This window comes from Aquarana catesbeiana, linkage group LG06 (assembly GCF_042186555.1).
Source record: "Aquarana catesbeiana isolate 2022-GZ linkage group LG06, ASM4218655v1, whole genome shotgun sequence".
Classification (NCBI taxonomy): Eukaryota; Metazoa; Chordata; class Amphibia; order Anura; family Ranidae; genus Aquarana; species Aquarana catesbeiana.
The window spans coordinates 327,251,251-327,277,645 of NC_133329.1; the positions used below are offsets into that span (position 1 = coordinate 327,251,251).

The window sequence follows — 26,395 nt, forward strand, 5'->3', positions numbered from 1 at the left end:
TAGGGCCACGCTTACAAGAACAGGTAAGAGTTTATCGGAGGTGCCAGAATGCTGTAAGAACAAAGCTATACCCTTCTATATATCCATCGCCAGTACCTCTATTTACAGAGACATTCACCATTTTCTTCTACATTTGTTGCAGGAGGAAGAGCATGATGACACAAAGAGCAATTCCTACTATGGTTACTGATAGTAGGAACAAGTGAGAAGAACTCTTGTTTGAAAAATACATTCTAAAAAAACCTCCCCACACAAGAGGGCCGATATGTTTATCTCTCCTGTTGGTAGCAAGTGCGAACGTTATGGTCTTCAAGAGCTTTGGCTGTGGTCTTCAAGATGCTTGTGCAAACCCCTACGTTTCTATTGTGTCCTGTAGTGATGTAGGAGCTGGCAGATGGAACCACATTGTGGGGTGGGGGACACAGACATCCGCACTACTATGTGAAGTGTCAGATGCTGAAGATCCGCTGAAGGCTGTACTTTTTTACGACGAAGAAGTTTGGACTCCAGCAGGGAGGTGAATTCTAAGAGTCTTCTTCTGCAGGGAGTTTGGTTAAAATTGCTTTTTCAAGCAACAGTGTTGCTGTAAAGGAAGGCAGCAAAGTTTCTCTTCTTGATCAGCCACCGATCACCTGTTAAAATAACTGCTTGAGGTAGCTTCACTGACACTGAACAGTGTGCGCCACCTTGTCACTGAAAGCCAAAAATGATGAAAATACAAGATATACCTCATAGAGGGCAAAGGCAACTAGCCAAATACATTATTTCACACATTCAATCTAAATAGCACTCCAGAATTTTTCATTATTCTTGCAAATGACCTAAAACAAAAATTTAAAAAGCAAATGGCATGGTTTTGTGCATCACAAAAAAAAAAAAAATATATATATATATATATATTTTTACAGCGATATGAAACTGAATTGTGCATAGTTATTGATCTGTTGATATGATGACTGATTTATCAAATCTATAGTTCTATCGTTACCAAAGAACAGGTAAATCCACTTTGCTAAAACCAGGGTCCTTGCGCAGTTCCCAGTAGGTATTATTGGAAACCCATGTCTCCTTATTATGGGTGTCAACCACCTTCCTGCAGAAGCAACACAGAGAAGAAACATAATGATTCATAATCATGCATCCTAAAAAGGAACAATGTACTTGTAAAAGAATCATAAAAAGCATTGAACTTTGTTTAAAAGGATAGATGGTAAATGGGTTGCAACCGCTGATGTATTCTGGCAGTGGAGAGTCCCTCTGTCAAAATAGGGATTCATTTACTAAAACTGGAGAGTGCAAAATCTGGTGCAGATGTGCATGGTAGCCAATTAGCTTCTAACATTAGCTTGTTCAATTAAAGGATAAGTTCACCTTTTTACAAAAAATAATTAATGCACTTTTTTTGCAGGTAAAAAAACGTGCAGTTATTTTTTGTTGTAGGAATCTGTAAAGCAGGGGTTTCAAATTGGCGACCCTCCAGCTGTTGCGAAACTAGAAGTCCCATCATGCCTCTGACTGTGAGAGTCCTGCTTATAACTGTCAGCCTTGCAATGCCTCATGGGACTTGTAGTTTCACAACAGCTGGAAGGCCGCCAGTTTGAGATCCCTGCTGTAAAGCCTCGCACCAGCGATCAGCAGATTACTGATGCCACGCAGACCTGTCAGTGTATCTGCTTGCTCGTACCTCATAGGGGCAAGCTGATACATTCTGACAGGAAGAATCAATGAACTACCACAGAACCATGGTAGTTAACCACTTAAGGACCGCCTAACGCCGATTTACGTCGGCAAGGCGGCACGGGCAGGCAAAATCACGTACATGTACGTGATTTGCCTCTCGCGGGTGGGGGGTCCGATCGGACCCCCCCCCGGTGCCCGAAGCGGTCCCGTTCTGTTCCCCGGCGATCCGAGATGAGGGGGAGGCCATCCGTTCGTGGCCCCCCCCTCGCGATCGCCGCCGGCCAATGGGAACACTCCTTTGCTGCTGTATGCTAAACAGCAGCAAAGGAAATGATGTCATCTCCCCTCGGCTCGGTATTTTCCGTTCCAGCGCCGAGGGGAGAAGACATCAATGTGAGTGCACAACACACTACACACACAGTAGAACATGCCAGGCATACAAAACACCCCGATCCCCCCCCCGATCGCCCCCCGATCCCCCCCCAATCACCCCCCCCCCCCCTGTCACAAACTGACACCAGCAGGTTTTTTTTTTTTTTTTTTTTTTTTTTTTCTGATTACTGCATAGTGTCAGTTTGTGACAGTTACAGTGTTGGGACAGTTAGTATTACCCCCCTTTAGGTCTAGGGTACCCCCCTAACCCCCCCTAATAAAGTTTTAACCCCTTGATCACCCCCTGTCACCAGTGTTGCTAAGCGATCATTTTTCTGATCGCTGTATTAGTGTCGCTGGTGACGCTAGTTAGTGAGGTAAATATTTAGGTTCGCCGTCAGCGTTTTATAGTGACAGGGACCCCCATATACTACCTAATAAATGTTTTAACCCCTTGATTGCCCCCTAGTTAACCCTTTCACCACTGATCACCGTATAACCGTTACGGGTGACGCAGGTTAGTTCGTTTATTTTTTATAGTGTCAGGGCACCCGCCGTTTATTACCTAATAAAGGTTTAGCCCCCTGATCGCCCGGCGGTGATATGCGTCGCCCCAGGCAGTGTCAGATTAGTGCCAGTACCGCTAACACCCACGCACGCAGCATGCGCCTCCCTTAGTGGTATAGTATCTGATCGGATCAATATCTGATCTGATCAGATCTATACTAGCGTCCCCAGCAGTTTAGGGTTCCCAAAAACACAGTGTTAGCGGGATCAGCCCAGATACCCGCTAGCACCTGCGTTTTGCCCCTCCGCCCAGCCCACCCAAGTGCAGTATCGATCGATCACTGTCACTTACAAAACACTAAACGCATAACTGCAGCGTTTGCAGAGTCAGGCCTGATCCCTGCGATCGCTAACAGTTTTTTTGGTAGCATTTTGGTGAACTGGCAAGCAAGCACCAGGCAGCGTCAGGTTAGCGCCAGTACCGCTAACACCCACGCACGCACCGTACACCTCCCTTAGTGGTATAGTATCTGATCGGATCAATATCTGATCCGATCAGATCTATACTAGCGTCCCCAGCAGTTTAGGGTTCCCACAAACGCAGTGTTAGCGGGATCAGCCCAGATACCTGCTAGCACCTGCGTTGTGCCCCTCCGCCCGGCCCAGCCCAGCCCACCCAAGTGCAGTATCGATCGATCACTGACACTTACAAGGCACTAAACGCATAACTGCAGCGTTCGCAGAGTCAGGCCTGATCCCTGCGATCGCTAACAGTTTTTTTGGTAGCATTTTGGTGAACTAGCAAGCACCGGCCCCAGGCAGCGTCAGGTTAGCGCCAGTACCGCTAACACCCACGCACGCAGCATACGCCTTCTTTAGTGGTATAGTATCTGAACGGATCAATATCTGATCCGATCAGATCAGATCTATACTAGCGTCCCCAGCAGTTTAGGGTTCCCAAAAACGCAGTGTTAGCGGGATCAACCCAGATACCTGCTAGCACCTGCGTTTTGCCCCTCCGCCCGGCCCAGTCCAGCCCACCCAAGTGCAGTATCGATCGATCACTGTCACTTACAAAACACTAAACGCATAACTGCAGCGTTCGCAGAGTCAGGCCTGATCCCTGCGATCGCTAACAGTTTTTTTGGAAGCTTTTTATTGAACTGGCAAGCACCAGCGGCCTAGTATACCCCGGTCGTAGTCAAACCAGCACTGCAGTAACACTTGGTGACGTGGCGAGTCCCATAAGTGCAGTTCAAGCTGGTGAGGTGACAAGCACAAGTAGTGTCCCGCTGCCACCAAAAAGACAAACACAGGCCCGTCGTGCCCATAGTGCCCTTCCTGCTGCATTCGCCAATCCTAATTGGGAACCCACCACTTCTGCAGCGCCCGTACTTCCCCCATTCACATCCCCCAACGAAATGCAGTCGGCTGCATGAGAGGCATTTTTATGTGCTCCCGAGTACCCCTACCCAACGAACCCCCCAAAAAGATGTCGTGTCTGCAGCAAACACGGATATAGGCGTGACACCCGCTATTATTGTCCCTTCTGTCCTGACAATCCTGGTCTTTGCATTGGTGAATGTTTTGAACGCTACCATACACTAGTTGAGTATTAGCGTAGGGTACAGCATTGCACAGACTAGGCACACTTTCACAGGGTCTCCCAAGATGCCATCACATTTTGAGAGACCCGAACCTGGAACCGGTTACCGTTATAAAAGTTAGTTACAAAAAAAGTGTAAAAAAAAAAAATATATATATAAAATAAAAAAAAATAGTTGTCGTTTTATTGTTCTCTCTCTCTATTCTCTCTCTCTATTGTTCTGCTCTTTTTTTACTGTATTCTATTCTGCAGTGTTGTTATTGTTATTGTTATTGTTATTGTTATTGTTATTATGTTTTATCATGTTTGTTTTTCAGGTATGTAATTATTTATACTTTATTGTTTACTGTGCTTTATTGTTAACCATTTTTTTGTCTTCAGGTACGCCATTCACAACTTTGAGTGGTTATACCAGAATGATGCCTGCAGGTTTAGGTATCATCTTGGTATCATTCTTTTCAGCCAGCGGTCGGCTTTCATGTAAAAGCAATCCTAGCGGCTAATTAGCCTCTAGACTGCCTTTACAAGCCGTGGGAGGGAATGCCCCCCCCCCCCCCACCGTCTTCCGTGTTTTTCTCTGGCTCTCCTGTCTCAACAGGGAACCTGAGAATGCAGCCGGTGATTCAGCCAGCTGACCATAGAGCTGATCAGAGACCAGAGTGGCTCCAAACATCTCTATGGCCTAAGAAACCGGAAGCTACGAGCATTTTATGACTTAGATTTCGCCGGATGTAAATAGCGCCATTGGGAAATTGGGGAAGCATTTTATCACACCGATCTTGGTGTGGTCAGATGCTTTGAGGGCAGAGGAGAGATCTAGGGTCTAATAGACCCCAATTTTTTAAAAAAAGAGTACCTGTCACTACCTATTGCTATCATAGGGGATATTTACATTCCCCGAGATAACAATAAAAATGATTTAAAAAAAAAAAAATGAAAGGAACAGTTTAAAAATAAGATAAAAAAGCAAAAAAATAATAAAGAAAAAAAAAAAAAAAAAAAAAAGCACCCCTGTCGCCCCCTGCTCTTGCGCTAAGGCGAACGCAAGCGGCGGTCTGTCGTCAAACGTAAACAGCAATTGCACCATGCATGTGAGGTATCGCCGCGAAGGTCAGATCGAGGGCAGTAATTTTTGCAGTAGACCTCCTCTGTAGATCTAAAGTGGTAACCTGTAAAGGCTTTTAAAGGCTTTTAAAAATGTATTTATTTTGTTGCCACTGCACGTTTGTGCGCAATTGTAAAGCATGTCATGTTTGGTATCCATGTACTCGGTCTAAGATCATCTTTTTTATTTCATCAAACATTTGGGCAATATAGTGTGTTTTAGTGCATTAAAATTTAAAAAAGTGTGTTTTTTCCCCAAAAAATGCGTTTGAAAAATCGCTGCGCAAATACTGTGTGAAAAAAAAAAATGAAACACCCACCATTTTAATCTGTAGGGCATTTGCTTTAAAAAAATATATAATGTTTGGGGGTTCAAAGTAATTTTTTTGCAAAAAAAAAATAACTTTTTCATGTAAACAATAAGTGTCAGAAAGGGCTTTGTCTTCAAGTGGTTAGAAGAGTGGGTGATGTGTGACATAAGCTTCTAAATGTTGTGCATAAAATGCCAGGACAGCTCAAAACCCCCCCAAATGACCCCATTTTGGAAAGTAGACACCCCAAGCTATTTGCTGAGAGGCATGTCGAGTCCATGGAATATTTTATATTGCGACACAAGTTGCGGGAAAGAGACAAATTTTTTTTTTTTTTTTTTTTTTTTTGCACAAAGTTGTCACTAAATGATATATTGCTCAAACATGCCATGGGAATATGTGAAATTACACCCCAAAATACATTCTGCTGCTTCTCCTGAGTACGGGGATACCACATGTGTGAGACTTTTTGGGAGCCTAGCCGTGTACGGGACCCCGAAAACCAAGCACCGCCTTCAGGCTTTCTAAGGGGCGTGAATTTTTGATTTCACTCTTCACTGCCTATCACAGTTTCGGAGGCCATGGAATGCCCAGGTGGCACAAAACCCCCCCAAATGACCCCATTTTGGAAAGTAGACACCCCAAGCTATTTGCTGAGAGGTATAGTGAGTATTTTGCAGACCTCACTTTTTGTCACAAAGTTTTGAAATTTGAAAAAAGAAAAAAAAAAAAAGTTTTTTCTTGTCTTTCTTCATTTTCAAAAACAAATGAGAGCTGCAAAATACTCACCATGCCTCTCAGCAAATAGCTTGGGGTGTCTACTTTCCAAAATGGGGTCATTTGGGGGGGGTTTGTGCCACCTGGGCATTCCATGGCCTCCGAAACGGTGTTAGGCAGTGAAGAGTAAAATCAAAAATTCACGCCCTTAAAAACGCTGAAGGCGGTGATTGGTTTTCGGGGCCCCGTACGCGGCTAGGCTCCCAAAAAGTCCCACACATGTGGTATCCCCATACTCAGGAGAAGCAGCTAAATGTATTTTGGGGTGCAATTCCACATAGGCCCATGGCCTGTGTGAGCAATATATCATTTAGTGACAACTTTGTGCAAAAAAAAAAAAAAAAAAAAAAAAAGTGTCACTTTCCCGCAACTTGTGTCAAAATATAAAATATTCCATGGACTCAATATGCCTCTCAGCAAATAGCTTGGGGTGTCTACTTTCCAAAATGGGGTCATTTGGGGGGGGGTTGTGCCACCTGGGCATTCCATGGCCTCCGAAACTGTGATAGGCAGTGAAGAGTGAAATCAAAAAGTTACACCCTTAGAAATCCTGAAGGCGGTGATTGGTTTTCGGGGTCCCATACGCGGCTAGGCTCCCAAAAAGTCCCACACATGTGGTATCCCCGTACTCAGGAGAAGTAGCTGAATATATTTTGGGGTGCAATTCCACATAGGCCCATGGCCTGTGTGAGCAATATATCATTTAGTGACAACTTTTTGTAAATATTTTTTTTTTTTTTTTTTTTTGTCATTATTCAATCACTTGGGACAAAAAAAATAAATATTCAATGGGTTCAACATGCCTATCAGCAATTTCCTTGGGGTGTCTACTTTCCAAAATGGGGTCATTTGGGGGGGTTTTGTACTGCCCTGCCATTTTAGCACCTCAAGAAATGACATAGGCAGTCATAAACTAAAAGCTGTGTAAATTCCAGAAAATGTACCCTAGTTTGTAGACGCTATAACTTTTGCGCAAACCAATAAATATACGCTTATTGACATTTTTTTTACCAAAGACATGTGGCCGAATACATTTTGGCCTAAATGTATGACTAAAATTGAGTTTATTGGATTTTTTTTATAACAAAAAGTAGAAAATATCATTTTTTTTCAAAATTTTCGGTCTTTTTCCGTTTATAGCGCAAAAAATAAAAACTGCAGAAGTGATCAAATACCATCAAAAGAAAGCTCTATTTGTGGGAAGAAAAGGACGCAAATTTCGTTTGGGTACAGCATTGCATAACCGCGCAATTAGCAGTTAAAGCGACGCAGTGCCAAATTGGAAAAAGACCTCTGGTCCTTAGGCAGCATAATGGTCCGGGGCTCAAGTGGTTAATTGAGAACTACAAGTCGACAGCTGCTAAGGGGGTAACATGTTATGAAAGCTGAATTTATCCTTTAAGCTTTGCCAAAAAAAAACTAGAAGCCGATTGGTTCCTATGCAGAGCTGCACCAGACTTTGCACTCTCCAGTTTTAATAACTGGAGAGTACAAAATCCCCCAATATCTCAGTTTGAATTCCTCTATCCATGTCGATTGTGTGGATGGGGGAAAATTATGCATCTATGGCCAGCCTTACATGAATGTATCATTCTATCCAACAGCTACTAAGCCTTGGTACCCGTCACCAGAAGTCAGTTTGTGATTCACACACAACTGCTATATTTCCCAGCTATTTCCTGGTTCTGCTCTATAGCTTCCTGGATCCACTGCCTCCCTGTTGGCTAATTATTGGTGTGATGATGCCAACTGTCTATGGCCTTGTTCACACAAACACTGCCGCTTGTCCTAATGTGACCAGCGCCTGGGTGAGGGGTCCCGAATGCAGACAGTGTGCGTTCAGGGATGCTCTCACCCTCATCCGCATGCTGGTCACATTAGGACACTGTTTGTTAGGAACCAGGAGACCAGGCAGGTAATAGGGTGTTTCTTTCCCACCTAATTCCCCCCTCTTGCACTTTCAGCAACTTATTCCTCTCTTTTCCCTTTAACGCTGCAGTCTTTCAAATGAGAAAGCAAAACACTGCTGCTGAGAGGGATCACATTGTTCTGCGCCAGCTGGTGCTACACAATCCGATCGCCGCTGTCACCCCCCCTTCCACTGGTCAGATAGATCAGCCGCAACACCCCCCCCCCCCTCCGGTTGGTCACCAGCCCTGCACTTACCCCATCTAGGTCGCAGGCAGCGCTTCCTCCGGGCAGCGGCCTCACCCGGCGTCCCCTCCTCAGCTTCACAGTGGATCTCCCTGTGTCTCCTCCTCCTCTACCTCTTCTCCTCCAATATCAGCACTTCTCCTCTCGGCCAATCAGGTCTCAGGAAGCTTCCTGATTGGCTGGTAGGAGAATCAGGAAGACAATAGCAAATATTAATTCTCTATTGTCACAAAATTGCTCTGCATCCCAAGCCCACCCTTTTTTGAAGCCAATTAGAGCCTCAGGTTCTAATCATGTGCTTCTGAAAAAAACCCCCCAAAAAAACCCCCCCATTGGAATCCATGCATCCCGCGCCCTGCATGTAGATTAGGGGCTGGATGCATGGATTAGGGGGGGCAGCACCCATGTGCCCCATATGGACTGGCCACCACTGTTCTGTGTAGTCTTGGTCTCTGCCCTTTATGAAAAGCATAAGAACATACTAAAGTCGACCACACATGAATCAAAATTCAGCAGGGAGGTCGTACAGAATTTAGACTTTCCCTTTTCATTCAGCACTGCAGGCTATAGCCTGCAACGCTGATCAGTGTATTCTGATGTCTCTTCGCTGTCAGAATACACAATGGGAGGATTCTCCTCAAGAGAGGTTGTGGAAAGCCTATGATCTCTGCACTGTGCAGCTTACAGAGCTTAAAACGAGAGCTTATAGGGAATCCCATTAACCTGAACAGCTGGGGAACCTCCCAGAAAAGCCACAAGAAACACAGTTGTGTAAGTGTGCATGCATTATTTTGACCTTGCAATTTCAGAATGTTTACATTTAGACATCTTTCTTGCTAAATTTTGTGTTGACGCTCCAGTTTTGCAGCCCTAGTTATTAACATTTTTCTATCGGTGAGCATTCTAAATATTAACCAAAGACCAGTTTTTGGTCAGTTCTCTCAGTCATACAGTTCATGAATTATATTTTTATATTCAAGCAATGTGCAGAATAAATTTTCAGTTATTAACTTACCGGAAATAGTTTGGCATATATTCTATATGGTTGTCTTCTAGGTATTTTCTCTTGGTTCTCTGAAGTTCTTCTATTCTCTGCTTTTCTGTTGCAGCAGCTTCAACATTCCCTTCTTCAAGTAATCTACAACAAATATAACAATTGTAATACAGAGAGAGCACTTATACAGAGGATTAACATTTTGTTGGAAGTATCACAATTCATGAGATGAATGCCAGATAATTAAATAAGGGATCCAAATCACTGGTTTCTATTAAAGTATAAGTGTACTTTCTGTACTTATTATTTCTTCAGCCAGCTTAAAAACTCAGTTGCCACAAGTACGTTTTTTGCTCCTAAACAAAAGTTGCAGACGAAGAAAGCGGTTTGCTTTCATTCTCTCCTCCTACTGTAGTTGCTCTTGGCCACCACTAGAGGGAGCTGAAGGGAGGACAAGAGACAGACTGCTCATTTAGCGCAATACAAATTCCATCTTTGGTCTTTCCTTCAGCTTTATGGTGGCCAAGAGCAGCCTGTGCAGGATTAAAGAAAATTGTTATCAGATACTTACCATAACTTTCCTCTCCTTATGTCAGCATACAATGGGTGTGTTCTGCCCCCTTAGGATAGCCCTTAAAATAGTAAAAAAAAGGTGACCTAATTAACAACCCCCCCCCCCCCCCCCCCCCATGGTGTTCCTATAACTCATGACAGAATCAGAGGGAGGATTATGCTTCCATAAAGAGAGGTATAGGAAAGGAAGATTACGGTAAGTAGTACATCATTTTACTTATTCCTGCCCCTCCTCATGTAAGCATACAAAAGAATATTACTAGTAACAAGATATCAAACACAAAAGCATGATGCTCCTTAAATTTCATCTAGCCATCAAGGCCACCAAGAGCAGCAAGTCCCCCAAAGACATGGAAGGGCCTGCTGCCAAATCCAATCTGAAATGGCAGATAAACCTGTTGATAAACCTCCAACTTGCAGCTTTCTATACCACCTTTTTGTAGGAAGACCAAGACACCAAGACTGCCAATATCGAATGCACTGTATTTTCTCCAGGGGGAGAAAACAAATTGCCATTTTATAGCCTCAATGACCAATGAAGACAGAACAGTGTGTGTGTCCCCCATTCTTTGAGACTTGCATAGATGATGAGAATAATTCAATTTCTAAGACAAAGGAGTCCCGTCCCACCAGCAAATCCAAAAACAGATCTTAGGTCTCCTACTGATGGTGTCTTTGTATGTGGGATGATACCAAATCATCCAGGACACAGGTACTGACACTATCACAACAAGCCCTGCTGGAGCCCGACCACAGAAGTGAGCAGGACAAGGCCAGATCTAGCATATTTGATCAGGGGGTGCAGTAAAACAAGTAGGGGGCTATTGTTAACACTGTGTGTGAGTCAATGACAGTCTGTTATAGATGCAGGGAACCAGTATTGTTCACTCAGTGCGCTTCTATATCACTGGTCATGATCTGTAAGTAATGCCTGACTGGTAGTGCAGAGGCAATGTAGGAGGGTATAAGGAACACTAGTGTTAGGAGGTCATTAGATTCGGATGAAGAACACCACCTTATGCCCCCTTATATTAAGTGTACCTATCAGAGTACCCTTTTCCTTCAGGCTCCTCATCAGAGTGCCCCCTTATATCATTTGGCCCCGCTCAGAGTGCCCCCCCCCCCCATATCAATTCTCCCCAACAGAATGCCCCTTACAACTGTTCCCATCAGTGTGCCACCTTACATCAATTGCTCCATCAGACTGCCCTTTTACATCAACTGTCCTCATCAGTGCACCCCCTTACATCAAATGTTCCCATCAGAGTGCCCTCTGACATCAACTGTCCCCATCAGACTGGCTCATGAATCAGTGACTGCACTCTCAAAGCCCTAGGGTAGAGAGGGGAGGGGGGGTCAGCACAACGAAAATCTGGGGGGGGGGGGGGGGGGCACAGCCCACTCCAGCACTCCTCTATATCCAGGAGCTGGGAGATGCAGACAATATTGGTACAAACCATCCACAATAAGGCAGACTTAGTATGTGTAAGCATACACTGATACCCAAGTCACCAACAGCTACAAATAGCCAGAAATGTATGTCATTTGCGTTTTAAGCCCCAGCATCTAGAACCCAGCTCATCGGGAAGCTTCATCGCTAAACAAAGCAGTGTCCCTGCAGAAGGACGTGAACCTGAATGGTAATATAAGTAGGACAATCCTGGAGCAATGACAGAATAGGAACACCAGACAGGGGTTCTCACTAAATCACATTTAGGCTCCATGCTCACTGAAGCTCATAAAACTGACTTTTTGGGAGTTGGGCGTTTTTTTTTTTTAACAGCCCATAAACTCCCCTCCATGTTATCCTATGTATCCATGCACACATGGACGTTTTTGGATGTTTATCAGCAGTGGAGTTTATGGGCGGTTGTCTGAACGCCCTAAAATCGCGTTCAGGATCTGTTTTTCTGACCACAAAAAATGCTAAACGCGCATAAACGCTGACAAACGTTGATAAACGCTCAAAAACGTGGCTCACCAGTGTTTTTGATCCATTGATTTTTCTTTAAAAAAAAAAAATGAAAAAGGTCTAAAAAATGCTGACGCGAGAAAAACGCAAAAAAAACGCTAGCACTATTGCAAAAACATTTAAAAAATGTTGAAAAACTCCCTCTAGAGCTACTGTAGTTTTTATAATGTTATTTTAAAGTCCAGTGTGCATGAGGCCTTATTAAATGGCTGTTCTTTGGGGTAAAGGGGGTGGAGCAGAGTCATTGTCTGCTTAAATGAGGAGGCCTAAGAAATAAAACTGCTTCTGAAGACAATTTATCAAAATGAGTACCCTGTTAATTGACATGTCTAATCATGATGCACAATTAGGAAAAAAAAATGATAAAACTGCATTAAAACTACATTAGCATTTTTCTTTTTTTTTTTTTTTCAACCAGCGGGTTAAATGAAAAAAAAAAAAAAAAAGACCCAATTCCCCATCCACATTGAGTGGAATCATTCCTGCTGTGCTAGTGTGTGTGTGTGTGTGTTGGGTCATTGACTCAGAGCATAGAGATCAAAGCATCAGAATGACAACCAGAGAACTGGCATTCTCAAAGGAGAGTTCAGTAATGGTCACCTTCAATCTTTCATAACAGTCTCCCTTTAATGGGAGACTACATGTGAATGTCCTAAAGTGATTTAATTTCCTGGTTATCAACACCAGGGGAAGATTAGAATAGCTTGGCTTGTCACTACCAAATAAGCACTTGCCTTTGATCAGGCCGAAACCTTGCATCAGTTTTTGGAAGGAAATCCTTCATTACAGGATCTAGTTCATTTAATTCAATGGCAAATCTTGTAAAGCCATAATAAAGTTCATAGTTGGTTGGCATTGAACCTGAAAAATATAGAAAAAAAAGTTATCATCTGTTGCTTAGGTTATTGTGAGGTTTCATAGAAATCTGAGGATATGTCAGGTCTAATGACCTGTGTACAGACGGAGATGCCATACCTTCAGAAAACTCATTACTGGGCCATGTTATTCCTACTGAACTGTAAGAGCAGGCCAGTTTGTGAATGTTGCAGGGGTCTCAAACTGGTGGCCCTCCAGCTGTTGCGAAACTACAAGTCCCATGAGGCACTGCAAGGCTGACAGTTACAAGCATGACTCCCTCAGGCAGACACATGATGGGACTTGTAGTTTCGCAACAGCTGGAGGACCACCAGTTTGAGACCCCTGTAGTATGCTTTCCGTTACAATGCTGGTGATTTAAACAACTGATATTGCTAGTCAAGTAATACATCAGATGTATTATATCAACACTTGAAAATGTATGGTTGCTTCATATCTGTTCACTATGCATTATTAATGTCAATGCTCAGATTAGTTGAACTGCTAACATATAGCTGTGCGTTTAATGAACTGTGAAAAGCCGGTGATAGGAATTTTCCTAGTGTGGTGTTTATTAAACAGGGATACATCCAGTAGGAATTAAAAATTTGAGGATGTCTCATTCCTTCTCTTTAACATGAATTCTATGTGATAAATACAGAGAAGGTAATATTAATGTAACTGTGTAAGAAATAGTGAAAAAAACAAAAATTGCTTCATCATGTGACAATGGAGAATAGCCCCCTAGATTTATCACCAAATCAGATTTGGTGATAAAGATTTTTGTTAGGTGAAAGGGAGAAAAGCATTATTTTACATATTAATCAGGCATAACTGCAGGAGTGCTGTGTGCTTTGTGCACTGTGATGCGACATTACAACACATCCAGTGTGTTTTTTCTTTAAAACATATATTAAGGCCAACACTCCATTGAACTTTTATGCACTAAAATGTGTGCATGTTGTTTATGCATTGTGTAGGATGTGATTGCTACAATGCATCACATAGTTTTTTCTTTAGGGCTCTTTCACACGGGGCGGATCAGTGATGATCCGCCCCGTGAACACCCGCTTGCTCAGCGGAGATCGCTCCACCGATCCCCGCTGAGTAGGAAAATGACAGGTCTGTTGCTGCACACTGTGCAGCGACGGACCTGTCAGAGCGCCGCTCTCCCCTATGGGGGATCGGATGATGACGGACCGTAGAGTCCGTCGTCACCCAATCCGAAAACGGATGGAAAAGTAGGGTTTTCCTCCGTTACACTTTTCGGAGCAGGTCGGATGTCAGCGGACATGTCACCGCTGACATCCGACGCTCCATAGGGATACATGTATGTCCGTTTTTCATCCGAAAACGGAAGGATGAAAAACGGACATACGGATCCCCCGTGTGAAAGAGGCCTTACTTTATTAAAATGAGACTTAAGCTGGATACACGCTATACAATTTTCTGTAGATTTTTTTTTCCTTCAGAGTTACCAAAACCATATAAATATGAGGTCAAACCTTAGGAGTTTCAATTTGTATGCAATCAGGGCAGGCACTTGCACTACATGGTTTTGGTAAATCTAACGGAAATCAGACAACAAAAGTTGTATAGTGTCTTAAAGTGGTAGTAAACCACTGGCTTTTTTTTTTTTTTTTAAACCTGCAAGGCAATGTAGTATGCATCGTTCAAAAGGAAATAAACATAATAATAATTAAAAAAAAATCAATGACAAATGAAGTCCATAAATAATCAAAGAAAAAAAGTCAATATGAAAAATATTTTTTCATATTGACTTTTTTTTTCTCTCTTTGATTATTTATGGACTTTGTCATTGATGATTTTTTCATCATTATTATGTTCATTTCCTTTTGAATCATGTTCATATATGTTTGATAGTGCTGCACTTTTTATATTATTTATTGCTTGGTTTACCTATTGACCTGTGCTAGCAGCTATTTTTTTCAATTTCTTGATCTTTTTATTAATTATTTCGTACAAATATTCCTCCCATTTTTACAATGTAGTATGCATCACATATTAGCACATTATGTAAACCTTACATTAGAATGAAGCTGTCCAGTGGGGCCCTGTCACCGCTGAAGGTGATTCGCTGTCATCCTCACCTGGTCTTCCTTCCGGGTTTGCGGACTCCGGCTGCTTGAGTGGCTGGAGCGGCTATGACGTCTCTACCGCACATGCGTGCAGGAGCCACAGTTTACGGCAAAAGGACTCTGAAGGAATGGCACGGGTATGCCATTCCTTCAGAGCGCATGCGGGGGTGATGTCACAGGCTGCATCTACAGTAAATCTCTTAATTTATTTGATATTTACAGTAACCATAGGTAAGCCTTTTTACAGGCTTACCTATAGGTAAAAGTCATGCATGAGAGTTTTCTCCCACTTTAATTCAACCCCTAGCACTACAGCTCACTGCAATCCACTGTGGTGGCATATAGTGCTGTGCATTGCACAGCGCAAGAATGCAGATATGTCACATTTTTATGCAGTGCACCTAAACAAAGCATTAGAACATAGAAAACAATACAATTTTTATGTGTCCTATTGACACCATATATGTGCCCTATGTAAAAATGTATGTGGACGGTGAGTGATGTTAGTTTAGGGGGTAGTTGGAAAGTGAGGGATGGAAGTTTGGGGGGGTGGATGGTGGCCGAGAAGTGAATTTTTGGGGGTGGAAAGTGGATGGAAGTGGAGGTTTATTAAAACTAGTTTATAAAATCCTTCTTCCTCCATGGAAACCTCTTTAACGGTAAGCTACCTCTTTGTTACAATAACGCTGTCAGGGGACGAGCCCAAAGCCACGCAAGGTTGTAATTACCAAACTTGTACCTGGCCTCCATATGCATTTAGCTGCAGGAGCATCTCCACAGTACAGAGCCTCATGCCACTTCCCAAACAGCCGATGTACAACCCTCCCGTCTTGATCCATGACCACTCCATGGATTTCATTTACATTGGAGCTCCAATAGTTCCCCTGTTAAAAGATTTAAGTTTAAATTAATACTATAAAGCTCAGTAAAAATTAAATAATCATATCAGACATTTTAATAATAACAATAATAATTTTTGCAGTGTGGCAGGTCGCATTATCTTGCTGAAATAAGCCACTGCCATCAGGGAATATTGCTTCCATGAAGGGGCGTACTTGGTCAGCAACAATGTTTAGGTAGGTCAAGTAACATCCACATGAATGGCAGGAGCCAAGGTTTCCTAGCAGAACATTAGCCTAAAGCATCACACTGCCTCCGCCGGCTTGCCTTCTCCCCATACTGCATCCTGGTGCTATCTCTTCCTTAGGTAAGTGATGCACACGCACCCAGCAATCCACATGATGCAAAAGAAAACATCTTTCATTCTTCTATGCAGAAAACAGTTCTGAAGCGCTAAAACTAGCAGTCATTAGAAACTTTTGTCATGTCATAACAATTATGCAAGGAATAGCTGGACACCAGTGCAGCTGCAAACTTCTGGAAGAAAAGTAGACAACAAAAACGCAGTGCTCAATGGGACCAGTAGTAAAGAACTATTGCTGATGGTATAATCAATAAAGTTCATTTATTGGATGCATGCTGAGATTTGAGATTAAAAACAACTGTCAATGAAAAAAATGAGATAACATTATTAGACTTAAAAAACAACTTATTATCATGGCTGAAGTAATCCGAAAATTAGTATATACGATACCACCATGACTTCCAGATGACAAGGGGGTTAATGTCAGCAAGTGTGCTCCAAGCTCCGATCCTGATTGTCAGACCCAATGGCTCAATGTGCAGGGAGAAAAATAGAGGTGGAGAGACACCGCTCTCTAAGGTGCACTTAGTGGCTGTATTCCGGATATCAGACTTGCTGTGATCCAGGAGGTGTATTGTAGATCGCGCCTCTAAACGACCTCGGTCAAGCTGGCTGATCAGGCTGGCTGGAACCTGGCGTGCTGGAGGGTGCTCTGGATGGCGCGCACTCAATCCTAGAGCCGGGAGGCAGGGTCAGGGCTAATAAAGCGCAGGAGCGTGAAACATGTAAGTCACGGTCGCCACGGCTACTTTGAGCTTGCGATCCACCTAGCTTCCTGGTACTCCTCATTTCCAGCCCTGACCCTGCCTCCTGGCTTCCTTATACAGTACACGCCATCCAGAGCGCCCTCCAGCACGCCAGGTTCCAGCCAGCCTGATCAGCCAGCTTGACCAAGGTCGTTTAGAGGCGTGATCTACAATACACCTCCTGGATCACAGCGGGTCTGATATCCGCAATACAGCCACTAAGTGCACCTTAGAGAGCGGTGTCTCTCCACCTCTATTTTTCTCCATGCACATGGAGCCATTGGGTCTGACAATTAGGATTGGAGCACACTTGCTGACATTAACCCCTTGTCATCTGGAAGTCATGGTGGTATATATACTAATTTTCGGATTACTTCAACCATGATAACGAGTTGTGCTTATGAAGTCTAAAAATTTTATCATCTCATTTTTTCATTGACAGTTGTTTTTAATTTCAAATCTCAGCATGCATCCAATAAATGAACCTTATTGATTATACCATCAGCAATAGTTCTTTACTACTGGTCCCATTGAGCGCTGCATTTTTGTTTATTTTACCTTCTTCCATTCCTCTGTGGTCCAGTTCTGATGCTCACGTACCCGCTGTAGGTGCTTTCGGTTGGGGACACGGGTCAGTATGGGAACCGTGACTGGCCTGCAAGTATGCAGCCCCATACACAAGAAACTGCGATTGCCCATTTTTTCTGCTTTCAACACATCCCACTTACTTTCAGATGCCATTGTAACAACGATACTTATAGACACACAGTTCAGCCTATAATGTTAACTTTCATCAACCTGCTGTTTTAATGTCTTTCCTGTACAATGCCTGTAAGCACATTTTAAGTGGTCACTTTGTGTCAATAGATGATGATACTCCTAACCAGCTACTATTTTCAAGACTCAGAAATGGCTAGAGATGTTCTAGTGAGAATTAAGGCAAAGCGATCTCTTTGTGAGGCTCTATTACTATGTTACTGACATTATGAGAAAGTGTTGCTCATTTACAGTATTCATCTGCATGATAAGAATCATCATTACATCCTATTCAGGCTGATAACACCTTGTGTAAAATTGCACAGAAGAATAACTTGACACAGATATGGTAATAATACATCATTTAAAATACATGAATTTGCTGTATAAATCAAGCCTGAACAATGCTTCTAGACATTATTAGAGGACTTGGTCTAAGGCAATGTGTTCCTGAATAGCCTGGCACATAATCGGCACTGATTAGATATATAATTTTCTCATATTGCAAATTTTTTACTAAGGGACACCAATTTGCGAGGTTATAAGAAAAAAAAAAGGGAGTTTTGTATAATGTGCAGGGAATGCTTTTCTATATGTTGATTCTAATAAGCATTGAAATACAGGACATCACACTGCACAGAGAAGGTCTATGTAGATTCTATGGTAGCCAGCTAACAAACTAAACTGCAGAGGCTATATTGTATATTATAGTAGAATGGGAGGCAAACAAGGAAAACGCTACATCTTTACACCAATATGAATTTCCAGTACTGTCCAACAGCAATTACAAGGCCAATCATGGACCCCCCCCCCCCCCCCCCAATATTCTTTACAATGTAGAATGCACCCTGGGAAATCCAGAAGCATAATGCCGTGTACACACGATCGGACATTCTGACAACAAAACCGTGGATTTTTTTCCGACGGATGTTGGTTCAAGCTTGTCTTGCATACACATGGTTGCACAAATGTTGTCGGAAATTCTGACAAGAACGCGGTGATGTACAAGACGTACGATGAGCTGAGAAAAATGAAGTTCAATAGCCAGTGCGAGTCTTCTGCTCGATTGGGTACACACGCTCGGAATTTTAAGACCTCAAGTTTTTTTTTGTCGGAAAATTTGAGAACCAGCTCTCAAACATTTGTTTTCGGAAATTCCGATAGCAAATGTCCGATGGAGCCTACACATGGTCGGAATTTCCAACAAGCTCACATCGAACATTTGTTGTCAGAAATTCCGACTGTGTGTGGGGGTCCTAGTAGATGATAGGCTCAGCAAATGGCATGCAATGCCAAGCTGCTGCTAATAAAGCAAACAGAATATTGGCATGCATTAAAAGGGGGATCAACTCCAGAGATAAAACAATAATTCTCCCGCTCTACAAGACTCTGGTCCGGCCGCACCTGGAGTATGCTGTCCAGTTCTGGGCACCAGTCCTCAGGAGGGATGTACTGGAAATGGAGCGAGTACAAAGAAGGGCAACAAAGCTAATAAAGGGTCTGGAGGATTTTAGTTATGAGGAAAGGTTGCGAGCACTGAACTTATTCTCTCTGGAGAAGAGACGCTTGAGAGGGGATATGATTTCAATTTACAAATACTGTACTGGTGACCCCACAAAAGGGATAAAACTTTTTCGCAGAAGAGAGCTTAATAAGACTCGTGGCCACTCATTACAATTAGAAGAAAAGAGGTTTAACCTTAAACTACGTAGAGGGTTCTTTACTGTAAGAGCGGCAAGGATGTGGAATTCCCTTCCACAGGCGGTGGTCTCAGCGGGGAGCATTGAAAGCTTCAAGAAACTATTAATCACCTGAATGACCGCAACACAAAGGGATATGTAATGAAATACTGACACATAATCACACACATAGGTTGGACTTGATGGACTTGTGTCTTTTTTCAACCTCACCTACTATGTAACTATGTAACTATGTGTACGTGGCATAAGAGTGACAGCTATATAAAGTGGACCTTGCAGAAAAAAAGAAGATTTGCTTATGATAGAAGGGACCCAAACTCCATATATATAGCAGCCTTAGGGTTGAAAAAGAAGAAAAAAATTGTAGAGAAAGAAACCTAGTATATGCAGTATATTTGTCTTACCTCTGCCTTACTACAGGATACCATGTCACCATTCTTCCAGGGAGATCCTAAAGAATGCCAAGTATTCTATGGTAGCATAGGTTAGGGTACACTAATTGAACAGAGCTACCAGAAAAAAGCCTTAAGAATGTACGACTAGAAGAGTTAAAGTGGTAGTAAAGCCTACCTTGTTTACTTGTACCTACAGGTAAGCCTAAAGTAAACATGCACAGTTTAGGAGATATTTACTATAGTAGCAAGCGGTGACGTCACAGGCGCATGCGCACTGTGCTCTGAATGGACGGCGTGCCATGCATTGACAGAGCCATGCTGCAGCCGTGACTTGACGTCATCAGTGGTGGCCCGTCCATAGGGGGCACACGGGCCCCCCCCATCAATTCGTCTGCCCCCCTAATCTACATGCAGGGCGCCAGAGGCATGGATTTAAATGGGTTTCTTTTTTTTTTGTAGAAGCACATGATTAGAGCCTGAGGCTCCAATTGGCTTAAAAAAAGGGTTTTGCTCGGGCTGTGCCCTGAGCCAACCCTGTTGTGCGACATTAGCAAATTAATATTCGCTAATGTCTTCCTGTTTCTGGTTTCCGAAGACCCGATTAGCCGAGAGAAGAAGACAGAGAAGAAGACCGAGAGGGAACATGGAGGCCTGGACACGGAGGAGACGGATGATGGAAGCCACTGTCATGGGAGAGCAAGCCCAGCACAGTACCCGGATGAGGAGCTGAACAGGAGAAGGAGAGCCCAGAGCCTGCAGGTAAGGCAGTGTCATCCGGAGAGAGGGTCGTAGTCAGGTCCGTCTGCCGCCCACCCCCACCCCCCATGATGGAGCACCAGCTACCACTGGACATCATCACGGCTCGGCCAGTGAAATTGTTGAAGCCCGCAAACCCGGAAGAAAGACTGGGTGAAGATGGAAGTCCTGTCATCGGTGACAGCACACCGCTGGAGGGCTTTGTTCTAAGGTAAGTCTTTCATATACATACTAGCACATTATGCTATTTTGTGGGGGACTTTTTCTTTGCGGTTTAGTACCAATTTAACCACTGGGCACTTAAACCCCCTTCCTAACCAGACCAATTTTCAGCTTTCAGTGCTCTCACATTTTGAATGACAATTACTCAGTCATGCAACACTGTACCCATATGAAATGTTTGTCCTTTGTTTCACACAAATAGAGCTTTCTTTTGGTGGTATTTAATCACCGCTGGGTTTTTTATTTTTTGCGCTATAAATCAAAAAAGACTGAAAATTCGATAAATCTTTGTTTCTGTTAAAATTTTTTGCAGAGTATTGGCAAGTATTGGCAGAGTATTGCACAATGTTGCAGAGTATTGCACAGTGTTGCAGAGTATTGCCGGAGTATTGCACAGTGTTGCTGGGTATTGGCAGAGTATTGCACAGTGTTACAGAGTATTGCAGATTATTGGCAGCGAGTAGCGCTGTGGGCACTACACATCCAACCCACAGCGCTGCTGTAATCTCTCCCCCTCTCTCCTCGGTACACAGAGGGGAGGGGAAGAAGCGGCGTCATGACGTGATCCGTGATGCAGGACCCGGCGGTCACGGATGTTCCTGGGTGTGTGCCCCAGGGGGCACGCGGGAGCAACATTCTGGCATGACGTCCCACGGACGTGCACCCAGAATAAGCCAACCACGCTGTAGCTGTCTTTCGGCTATGGCCCGGTCGGCAAGTGGTTAAAGAGCATTCACCCATTTCCATATTAGCAGTTCACTCTTTGCAGTGGCTGATTCATTAAACTGTCAGTAGTGAGCACAGGAATCTCCATACACTTTATACAGTGCAGAGGTCTCCCTCATATTATTTCCTCTCTGCTTGAATGTTTTTAGATTAGGCAATTTTCTTCATTATCAAGAGTTCTGTAAAAGTTCTGAAAGGATATTTTGTTTGCTTAGGATCAAATGTTGGGGAATGTTACATTCACCTGCAAAAGACAACATGACATTTCACTTCCCCCTTGGAGGGGTCCAGGGGGCCGAGAACCCCAGAGAGAAGCTTTCCCAGAAGAGAAAGATCCAGTGCCCATAAGGAAGTGAGGAGAACAACACCCACGAGGTGCAGAAGTATGTTGGTCAAGCAGCTTGTTGGTAGCGTGTGCCTGTTGCAGGTAGAATAGGCTCTAGCAGAGAAAGAGGGTGTTGTCAGCACTCCTTCCTGCCAGCGGTCTTTCTCCCAGAGCAATGGTAGTGGATTTGCAATGCAGAGGTTCCCATCCTGTACAGGGTTCAAGAGTTAGGTGCGCTTGTGGAGCCCGCGCAAGGTGCACGGCAGGCCTACTCCGCTACTGGGGAATGGTAGTGGAAAACGCTGGTCAGGTGGCTGTGGACAAGGCTCAGCCTGTACCTCCTAAATGCAAGTTACGGAGAAGGTGTACATTGTCATAGGGACCTAAGAGTTAACCACAGAACATTTGCAGTTTAAGTGTACACGGTGTACGTTCTAAAAGTCTCTAAAAGTAGAGGCCTACCTTAAGATCGAGTATTCCCCCACAGCAGCCTCAGCCATGTCCCAGGGGACTGATTAAAAGGGCACAAGAGTAAAAGGTATCCCAAATGTAATAAAGTGAACCTGTCACAGGTGCCTAGCATGGCCCAGAAAATCCCACCTAGGGGTAGGCCTCTCATGTAACCCTTGCTTGGCACCCAACGAGGAGGAAAATATGAAGGACATGACGACCACCCTAAACCCCCTTCCAACACACAGCTTTCATTGGTTCTTCTTACTGATCCAAATTTTGTTTTACAGAAGACAGTACTGGTGTACAAGTTCAACAGAGGTCAGCAGGAGTAACCAGTGAGGATTGCGACAGACCAAGAAGATACCCGGAGTTTCCATTTTACCAGTGAACTTTGGGAAACCATTATACTGATTACAGTGGAAATCTGTGGTACGCAGGCACTGGGAAAGGTAAATATTTAACTTATCTTTTACAGGTATGGCTTTTTACAGATCTTTTCACTTAATGACTTTAAGGAATTAGATGGCTGTATGTTCCTTGACTTTTGTCAATCCTCTAACTTTTCTGCGTGAGCTTAACTGAAGCCTAACAGTTTAGTAGTAGCCCTTCAAATTACAATGCAAAGGATATTGCCACAAAAGATCTCTGTGTGCTAGCTGTAATCCATATACAGCCCTGCCAGACTCTCCAGGCACTAAACTGTATCAGGCAAGTAACCAGGGACAGGGAATCTGACCATCACCCAAGGTAAGCAAAGAAGCCAGTTTAAGAATCATCCGGTAGCCTTGATACTAGTTTTATATGGTAGCTCTTCAAATACAGCAGCTAGGCTGTTGCTTCCAGTAGAATATACAGGTATTCATTTTGAAGACAACAGTCACATAAGTTTAGAGCCTGTACAAAAGAGTATAGCAATTTTCATGTGCCCAGGGCAGTATTGCCTCTACGTACAGCCAGTGGAAAAATAAAGTCCGGTATTACAACATTTATAAAATGAGAATATCACTACAGCATTTGTGAACTGGGCCTGGGATGGTATGATATTACTCCTGAAGTATTGGAAGTGTTTAACAACTTATTTCAAACCAATAACTACAATGATTAGTGGTTGCTTTACCTTGATAAATGTCATTTTACACATAGAAACACTGTTCTTTGTGTTCCGTATGGTGATCTCACCATAATGTTCTATCCATCTTCTTCCACTCAGAATGTTGTGTATGCACGTCGTAACTTTGTTCCAGACGTAACAATCTCCATACCTGGAAAAAAGTTCATCTGGTTTTAAAACAGATGTGCTACAATCTTGCATGCACATGTCTAGTGTAACAAGGATCCTCTATGTTCTCAGTGTTTGCTAGATAAGGAGGTAAAGTTTAAGGTGATTTTTATAGCATTAGCTCAGCATGAAAATTGCAAATGTGATGATGTATTGATAAATTCTGCATCATAATGCTGTGAATGCAGAGCACCTTAGTGACACCCCCTCAAAGTAGAGGTACATGACACCCTGCACTCACAATATGTCCTCTTCTGAGTTGAATGATGCTTGCTGTCATTCAACCCAGAAGTCTGTGCACATCTTGCCAAACCAATCTATTAACCTTAATCCTTCCGTTGGCACGGACCATAGGGTGAGTACATGGATTGAAAACTGGCTACAAGGGCGAGTTCAGAGGGTGGTGATAATTGGGGAGTACTCAGAATGGTCAGGGGTGGGTAGTGGGGTCCCCCAGGGGTCTGTGCTGGGACCAATCCTGTTTAATTTGTTCATAAACGACCTGAAGGATGGGGTAAACAGTTCAATCTCTGTATTTGCAGACGATACTAAGCTAAGCAGGGCAATAACTTCTCCGCAGGATGTGGAAACCTTGCAAAAAGATCTGAACATATTAATGGGGTGGGCAACTACATGGCAAATGAGGTTCAATGTAGAAAAATGTAAAATAATGCATTTAGGTGGCAAAAATATGAATGTAATGTATACACTGGGGGGAGAACCTCTGGGGGAATCTAGGATGGAGAAGGACCAGGGGTTCTAGTAGATGATAAATAGGCTCAGCAATGGCATGCAATGCCAAGCTGCTGTAAACAGAATATTGGCATGAATTAAAAAGGGGATTAATTCCAGAGATAAAACAATAATTCTCCCGCTCTACAAGGCTCTGGTCCAGCCGCACCTAGAGTATGCTGTCCAGTTCTGGGCACCAGTCTTAAGGAAGGATGTACTGGAAATGGAGTGAGTACAAAGAAGGGCAACAAAGCTAATAAAGGGTCTGGAGGATCTTAGTTATGAGGAAAGGATGCAAGCACTGAACTTATTCTCTCTGGAGAAGAGACGCTTGAGAGGGGAAATGATTTCAATTTACAAATACCATACTGGTGACCCCACAACAGAGATAAAACGTTTTTGCGGAAGGCAGTTTAACAAGATTCGTGGACACTCATTAAAATTAGAAGAAAAGAGGTTTAACCTTAAACTACGTAGAGGGTTCTTTAATGTAAGAGCAGCAAGGATGTGCAATTCCCTTCCACAGGCGGTGGTCTCAGCGGGGGGCATCGATAGTTTCAAGAAACTATTAGATAATCACCTGAACAACCGCAGCATACAGGGATATACAATGTAATACTGACATATAATCACACACGTGGGTGGGACTTGTGTCTTTTTTCGACCTCACCTACTATCTTGTGGACAAAAAGGAATTACTGTGGAGGAGGGGGCAAATACTAAAGCCAGGGCTGCTTTTATATTTTTATTCCTGCTGGGTTTTCAAAAGTTTTTACAAATAAATATCTGAAAAGTGTGGCGTGCATTTGTATTCAGTCCCCCTGAGTCAATGCTTTGTACAACCACCTTTCGCTGCAAACACAGCTGCATGTCTTTTTGAGTATGTCTTTACCAGCTTTGCACATCTAGAGTGAAATTTTTGCCCATTCTTCTTTGCAAAATAGCTCAAGCTCTGTCAGATTGGATGGAGAGCGTCTGTAAACAGCAATTTTCAAGTCTTGCCACAGATTCTTAATTGGACTTAGGTCTGGACTTTGACCGGGCCATCTCAACACATGAATATGCTTTGATCTAAACCATTCCATTGCAGCTTTGGCTGTCTGTTTAGGGTCGTTGTCCTGCTGGAAGGTAAGCCTTTGCCCCGCCCCAGTCTCTCTTTTGCAGACTCTAACAGGTTTTCTTCTAAGATTGCCCTGTATTTGGCTCCATCCATCTTCCTATCAACTCTGACCAGCTTCCCCATCCGTGCTGAAGAAAAGCATCCCCACAGCATGATTCCGCCTCCACCATGTTTCACGGTGGGGATGGTGTGTTCAGGGTGATGTGCAGTGTTAGTTTTCCACCACACATAGCGTTTTGCTTTTAGGCCAAAAAGTAAAATTTTGGTCTCATCTGACCGGAGCACCTTCTTTTGCTGTGTCCCCACATGGCTCCTTGCAAACAGGACTTATGGCTTTCTTTTAACAATGCCACTCTTCCATAAAGGCCAGATTTGTGGAGTGCACGACTAACAGTTGTCCTGTGGATAGATTCTCCCACCTGAGCTGTAGATCTCTGCAACTCCTCCAGAGTTACCATGGGCATCTTGGCTTCTTCTCTGATTAATGCGCTCATTGTCGGCCTGTCAGTGTAGGTGGATGGCCATGTCTTGGTTTGCAGTTGTGCCATACTCTCTATTTTAGGATGATGGATTGAACAGTGCTCCATGAGATGTTCAAAGCTTGGGATATTTTTTAAAACCTAACCCTGCTTTAAACTTCTCCACAACTTTATCCCTGACCTGTCGGGTTTGTTCCTTGGCCTTCATGATGCTGTTTGTTCACCAAGGTTCTCTAACAAACCTCTGAGGGCTTCACAGAACAGCTGTATTTATACTGAGATTAAATTACACACAGGTGGGCTCTATTTACTAATTGGGTGACTTCTGAAGGCAATTGGTTCCACTAGATTTTAGTTAGGGGGATCAGAGTAAAGGTGCTGAATATAAATGCACGCCATACTTTTCAGATGTTTATTTGTAAAAAAGTTTGAAAACCATTTATCATTTTCCTTCGACTTCACAATTATGTGCCACTTTGTGTTGGGCTATCACATACA

The 26,395-nt window shown here is 43.3% G+C and overlaps 1 protein-coding gene across 3 annotated transcripts in view; it reads right to left on the reverse strand.

Annotated features, from left to right (window-relative positions):
• Positions 1-422: 422 nt before the first annotated feature.
• The window catches only part of OSBPL6 (oxysterol binding protein like 6), a 347,856-nt gene continuing 321,883 nt past the window's right edge, over positions 423-26,395 (reverse strand). For all 3 annotated transcript variants that reach the window (XM_073633825.1, XM_073633824.1, XM_073633827.1), the window contains 5 exons: positions 23,405-23,549; positions 15,744-15,888; positions 12,785-12,911; positions 9,527-9,649; positions 423-1,093 (listed from right to left, as the gene is read on the reverse strand). In XM_073633825.1, coding sequence (XP_073489926.1) covers positions 985-1,093; positions 9,527-9,649; positions 12,785-12,911; positions 15,744-15,888; positions 23,405-23,549 — 649 coding nt within the window. In that variant the 3' untranslated portion in view covers positions 423-984. The remainder of the gene's footprint in view (positions 1,094-9,526; positions 9,650-12,784; positions 12,912-15,743; positions 15,889-23,404; positions 23,550-26,395) is intronic.